The sequence below is a fragment of the Quercus suber genome, unplaced genomic scaffold, assembly GCF_002906115.3.
Source record: "Quercus suber isolate HL8 unplaced genomic scaffold, Cork oak 2.0 scaffold_542, whole genome shotgun sequence".
In the NCBI taxonomy this organism is placed as follows: domain Eukaryota; kingdom Viridiplantae; phylum Streptophyta; class Magnoliopsida; order Fagales; family Fagaceae; genus Quercus; species Quercus suber.
The window spans coordinates 236,074-242,985 of NW_027069990.1; the positions used below are offsets into that span (position 1 = coordinate 236,074).

Sequence of the window (6,912 nt, forward strand, 5' to 3'; positions counted from 1 at the left end):
TTTTCTTGCTATGCCTTTTGACTCTCTCAAGGATTTTTTTTGGGAAGCAGCGGGGTTGGCCTGGTCAGAAGATGAAAATTATTTATGGGTTTTGGCAGAAAGAGAAAATATATGGTTGTCGTTTCTGTGTGATTAGACTTAGAGACACAATGGCCACAACTGAGAAGAAGAGGAGTGCTTACATTTCAATTACGTTACCCAATCGTAAAACAGAGGTGAAATAGGTTTGGGTATAAATGCCATTGCCAAAGTATATTCTTTTTATCATGCCATTGCCAAAATATTAAAGTGTAGAATTGCAAGTTTGCAACATATTCATGTGGGTCCTCTTTATCCTAGCCGCAAAAGAAATGATTGAGGTGGGTCTGGTCTGCTCTGGTCTTTTTTGTATTCACCCAAATTTTGAATTAAAAAAAAAAAAAAAAAAGGGTCTACTTGTTTCATATTCTCATCCCATGTGCTCTCTCTAGAGTCTCAAATGGTTTCGCTAGAGACGCGCTTACTTGCTTTGTTAATAACATTTTTTTTCCAGTCAATTTTTATGCACATGCGTTAATTCGAGGTCAAACTGGGCTAACTCTGTTTATATATATATATATATAAATTAAAAAGAGAGTAAGCAAAATTGGTGCTTGCCTTCTTTTCTAGTTCATAAGTTGTTGCGGAAAACTTTTTTTGACCAAACCGGGCTTCGTTGAATTCCCCAATTTCAATGTCACAATTAAGCACCTAGCTGGGATATATATATATATATATATATATAATGCCACTTCCCATGCATGACGGCAAAAACCTGGTCTCAATAAAAGTAATCGGAATTCTGGGAAAATCTTTGGAAAAAATATATTCTATTATTTTTACAATGTTTTTCCTATAATCTATTCATTTTATATCACGTCACAATTGTCACATATGTATTTGATATGCCAAATCAACATTTATATTGTAAATGAATTCTGAGAAAAAATTTGTGAAAATAACTTTATTTCCCAACAAAAAGAAAAATAGTTGACTGGTGCAAAGCAAATACGTTTAACGAAATCTTCCTCACCTATCATTCAATTGAACACATCTTTCTAAGTTCTAACCACGTACGAATTTAGTTGGCCAACTTACTACTTACTGAATAATTTTTAAAGACTTTTGAAAGTATTTCGTTTTCTTTTTGCATGATTGCTCCTAACTGCCCAAGCCCAACTGACAGGGAAGCCTTATTATCAAGGTATCTTCGTTCTTTAGCTTGTAATTTTGCTTCAGCAATACGGTTCGAATCAGGTTCCTTCACTCTCTGAAACAAAATAAAGCAATGCGATTGCTTCGTCAGTTTTTGGAGACTACCCCCATCCCAAACTTCAGCAAATATTTTTTTTATTGTTATATTTGTGAGCAAGGAACAAAGAACACCGACCCCAATTACCTCGATAGATTCCCTGTTTCATAATTGCTTAATTATCAAAGGAAAGCTCAGATTTGCCAATAAACTCAGCCAATCATATGAGAGAGAGGGCACCATACACCAAAATTAATTGGCAGCAACTACAATAATCATTAGGATAGCTTAAACAAGTAAGGTTATGAAGAACTGTACATTAACAAAATAAGCTAAAAGGTAAATAAAAAATCTTGGGGGGGGGGGGGGGGGATAAGTACACTCCCTAATAACCTTAATGATATAACACAAACCTCAAGGGTAATTCATTCTAATTTAGTATCTCAGATATCTTGTCAGTTATTATGTCATCCTATTATGTGACCCAAACACAAATTTTACTCTCATCATCTGCAATCAGTTCTGAAAACACTTATCACAACACCAGTATTTATCATCAGATGTTTTCTAGTCCCTTAAAACATGGATAATGAACCTTGACTCCTTGAGTCACCTTGAATTAATCACCTCTAGCAGGATACAAGACCATTGCCCTCAGCCCAGGCACAATTCATCCTAAATGTCTAGCAATTCTAATAGTACGACAAAAGCACCTGATGGAATTCCTCCCATACAATTGATTATTTCTAGTACTGCTTCAAGCCATAACAACCTGCTTCTAACCAGCCATGGATGGTCCATAAAACTCCACGTAATAGATTCAATAGAGGCTGATTTCTACATAATTAACATAATGGACATTAAAGTAATTCATGAATACTAACTATAGTTCAATCTCAACAAAAGGCTAGGTACTTTTTGTTTAATTCAGATTTCCTTTTTATTTGTGCGATGTATAGGATATACTTTTTTTTATGACGTGGAACCTCACCAAGGTAGGGTCCTTTGGACTCACCCATGGGGAGTAAACCAGAGTCACGGATACACGATCCCACCCACTAGAGCTGTGTATCAGGTAATCCAGGGGTTCCCCGGTCTGGATCGTACCTGGATGTTTGAGTCTGCAACTCATCCTAAGCCTCCAACCACTATGCTGTACCCTTACAAGATATACTTAACCACCAAAAGAAACAATGTATAACAAAGGAAAGATAAAGACAAGACCAAACATGTTTTTCCATGCAAGAATAAATCAACCCAAATTCACTCTATGCACATTGAAGAGAAGTCAGTTGGCATATTAGCACAAAAATACAAAAGCCCAAGAAGTTTCAATTTCAAATGAATTACCTAAATCTTTTTTTGCTTGCTCCGTTTTTCCTTGTTCCTGCAGCCTCATGTATCGCTCATGAGCTTTTTGTTTCTCTATCTCCTCTCTGTAAACAAATATATAGAAATTGAGTCAAGGAGGCTAGTTAGTAGTTACTCACTGCCTAAAACACTTAGTTAAGAATACATAATTACTCTAATCAAACTAGTCACAAGCCCAAGTAGATAAACCTCAAAGGTAGATGTAAGAATCCTTACTAAAGTGATGCCTTCAACATAAAAACTGAACAGAGACAAGTTATTAACATTTCCAAGAGAATTCAAAATGTCCAACAACAAAAAAATATGCAAATAAAATTTTAAACCCTAATCACGTGCCAAAAACAAAGACCAAGCGTGCAGTGCAACATTCATATATGTTTCAAAATTACAAACACAGTTATTATGATCACCACTCTACAAGATGAATCTGTTTCTAGACATGTTTTTCACAGTAGTCCCAAATCCAAATGATAACTAATACCCTTCACACGATTGTGCTTTCGAGATGCAAAATAGAGTATAAATTGAAGTGAAATAAAGAAAATGTAACAAGCCAAGTATCAAGTCTCTGATCACCAGAATCCAAAGCACCACATTAATTTTACAGAATCAAAAATTTCGTTTTTTAGGTGAAGTAATAAGTTGTAGAAACTGCAGGCCTACAGATGGCATTTGCAATCTTTCTAGTGTCCATAGATGGGACCCAAAGCACTTTTGGAAGCTTAATCATTCAATTTCTTACATACCAGATTTATCAATAATATTCAAACCAAAGCATAAACTCAACAAATTGCAAGAATAATAAGACAAACTGAAGCATAATCAACGTAGTGAGAAAAAACTTTCACAAATCAAACAGTGCTCGTATGCACTTAATATAATGGGACTTATCAGCATTTAACGCAACAACATGTCAAGAACATGTACCGACCTTTCACGCCTAGAGAGTTCAGTCGTTTTCTCAATCTGCAACATGGATCACTCAAAGTGTTAAGCTACAAACAAGTTACTGAGGCAGTACACAAGAAAAACATGACAAACTTACATCAGCATTTTTAGCCTTCAAATTCTTTGATTTTGCTAAATTGGGATTTTCAATCTCAATGAGACCCGAGGTGCCTTTCCGCTTCTGCCAAAAGTTAATAGCAGTTCAACAGATATAAGTTGGAAGCCACAAAGTAATGCAGATATAAAGAAATGAATTACAACAGATTAGGTGCATAAATATATAAAACGAACGTGGTAAAGAGTAAACTGACCTCAGGTTCTTCATCTTGTTCTTCTTCTACTTCCTCTTCAGACTCTTCTTCTACTACCTCTTCAGCTTCTTCCTAACAATACCAACAACAACAAAAAAAAAAAAAAAAAAAAAAAAAAAAAAAAAAAAATTCAGTTCTTCAACTATATTAGCAGGAGAAAAACAGAGAAAAAGAGGCAGATAGACAGAGAGAACCAAGAGTGTAAACGATTGCTCGTGTCAACTTATATTAGTACAATTGATTTTGAGATTTGTAGCAAAAGGAAGAAAGAACAAAACAACATAAAACTCAATTTATACATCAAGATCAAGAACAGACTAGTAGAGCCTGGAGCCAAATTTTCTTTCTTCAAAATGGCTACGAAGCATGAATTAACCCAAAATCTTTTTTGAGTGCTCAATAATATACAACTACAGCCAGAAAACATCATTACATCAACAAAGCAAGACACATACTACCAGTCCATAATATTGTGACATGCTAAAGATAGCCTAGAGACAAATTTTCTTTCTTCAAAATGGCTACGAAGCATGAATTAACCCAAACTCTTTTTTGAGTGCTCAATAATATACAACTACAGCCAGAAATTCAACATCATTACATCAACAAAGCAAGACAAATACTACCAGCTACTACTAGTCCATAATCTTGTGACATGCTAAAGACACGAGTCAAAGGAAAAATAATAATAACTACTTTTAAGAAATTAGAATCTGTCAAATATACAATTATGTTCTTTGTGAGGGGACTCATCAGTTGTGAAGCTTTGTTTTTAGATCATTCGGGGTTTCTTGGGCCTTATCAAAGAAAGTACTAGATCTCCTGATTGGGAAGAGGGACTAGTTGGGAAAGCATTTGTCTAGTATTTGGAATATGGCAGATGTGGTGTATTTGGAGGGAGAATAATAATTGCACTTTCGAGGATGTGGAGAACAACGGGGGATTAGTTTCTTGCCTCATTTGTAGGCACTTTGTTTGATTGGTCTCGGGCTTGGGTACTCGCATCAAATGAATCCCTACCAATGTTTATAAATTCTCTTCTCTTTTGTACATAATTTTTTGGTTTCCTTTGTCTTTCTTTCTGCTGCTTCGAGTCATTTTGCATGAAGTAGTCTTTTTTCAAAAAAAATCAATTTCTTATAAAAAAAAAAAAAAATTAAGTTCTTAAATTTAGATTTAGGAAATAACAAATGATTCTTTTTTTTTTTTTTTAATCAGACATAGGAGAAAATAATTAGTCAACACTCTCTTAGCAGCTACATGGAATGATATCCGTCAGGACGGTAGAATAACTTATATTCATTTTCTCTCTCCTCCTAAAATATTCCTTGAAGGATGAATCAAAGGATCTACAAAGAATAGTTTTGGGGAAATAATTGCTTCAACACCTCTTTATCGTGTTGTGCATCATTAGGAGGCAGGAGGCTTCAGTGGCAAACCACATGCAGTGTCCTAGTGCCTAATGGTAAACTTCACTGGGACATCAGTTTTATTAGAGCTGTATGATCAGGAGTGGAGTCCTTAGTTTCTTTTCTGGATGCTCTTTGCCCTATGAAAATCAGGAGTAGAGGAGAAAGACAAATTGTGTTCAAACACATCTAATTGCAGAGTGTTTGAGGTTACATATAAAGTCTTAAACTTGGAAGAGCATTTGGGAACCCAAGGTTCTAACTAGAGTAGTGTTTTTTGTATGGACTGCAGCATTAGAAAGAATCCTAATGATGGATTTGAAGGAACAACACATAATTGTGGTAAACTGTTGTGAGTATAAGAAGAATGGAGAGACAATGGATCATCTGCTACTACATTGTGATGTTGCTAGCAAACTGGGTTTTTTTTTTTTTTTGGCCAGCTGAAAGGATTGAGGGGATTCAACCCCCAACATGCCCCCAGACAAGGAGCTAGGATTGCCAATTGGCCTACAGGCCATTGGCAGTGTTGCTCATAAGTTGTGGACTATGGTTTTCTGTATATTTGGGATTCAATGTTTGTGCCTCAAAGAGTGATTGATCTGTTAGCTTCTTGGCAAGGCATATTTGGTCGATTTCAGAATATAGGCATATGAAATGCAACCCCCCATTGTCTCATGCGGTGCATTTAGCATGAAAGAAGTACTCAGAGCTTTGAAGGGTGTGAGTGTGACTAATCAATTCTAGATCTGAAAATTGTATTATTGAGAGCATTATACTAGTGATGATGGCTACAGGACAGTATTCCTTTTCCAATTTATTTGAGCTGAAAGCTGATTGGTCTTTGTAATTTCCACTCATAATTGTGGTGTATCTCCTATATACTTCCCATGTACTTGGTCTGCACCCCTTTTACACTTTTTCAATGAATTATTTACTTTTATAAAAAAATAAAAATAAATTAAATTAAATAAAAAACCAACCTTGACAATGGAAGTCTAATCCTATATTCTTTCTTAAAGGGAATCCTAACGAACCATCACATCCAAGGATATAAGCTAAACAAACCATCAATGAGAAGACTAAAACTGTCCATGTTATTTTTAAACCTCTAAGTCTCTAACAAGTATAATATTCCTTTTGCAGAGTTTTATTTATGAGTACTAGACAAGATTTTATCATATTTTAACTTTCATAAGATTACACCTGTTGCACAGCTATGAACTACACAATTGCATAGGAACTTATTTAAAAAGCAAAGAAGCAGTGACACTTATGACTCGTCCTATATAATAATTCCAGACATGATTTGGTTTTAACACCTGAATTTATGTGTTTTCCTTCTATAGATCAAGAAACGCCCAATTTTGACAACCATAGACTAAGACAGACTACATCCAATTGAATGAGAGAACCTTCAGTTCTTTAAACATGAAATGCAATTTTTCCTTCCAATTTCTGCATAAGGAGTATCCACCTATCCAAAAACTGGAACATAACTCAGCCATGCAGCAAGCAAGAGAGAGGGGGAAGAAAAAAAAGGGGGGGTTTTCAAAATATGAATTCAATAACAAGTATTGAGTGGTGTAATATTACTTAGAGT

At 35.1% G+C, this 6,912-nt stretch overlaps 1 protein-coding gene across 1 annotated transcript in view; it reads right to left on the reverse strand.

The window, feature by feature from the left end:
- Positions 1–2,026: 2,026 nt before the first annotated feature.
- The window catches only part of LOC112039446 (uncharacterized), a 9,015-nt gene continuing 4,129 nt past the window's right edge, over positions 2,027–6,912 (reverse strand). Inside the window, exons 2-5 of the mRNA XM_065764157.1 lie at positions 3,901–3,972; positions 3,687–3,770; positions 3,573–3,607; positions 2,027–2,706 (exon numbers count right to left, since the gene is read on the reverse strand). Coding sequence (XP_065620229.1) covers positions 2,571–2,706; positions 3,573–3,607; positions 3,687–3,770; positions 3,901–3,972 — 327 coding nt within the window. The 3' untranslated portion in view covers positions 2,027–2,570. The remainder of the gene's footprint in view (positions 2,707–3,572; positions 3,608–3,686; positions 3,771–3,900; positions 3,973–6,912) is intronic.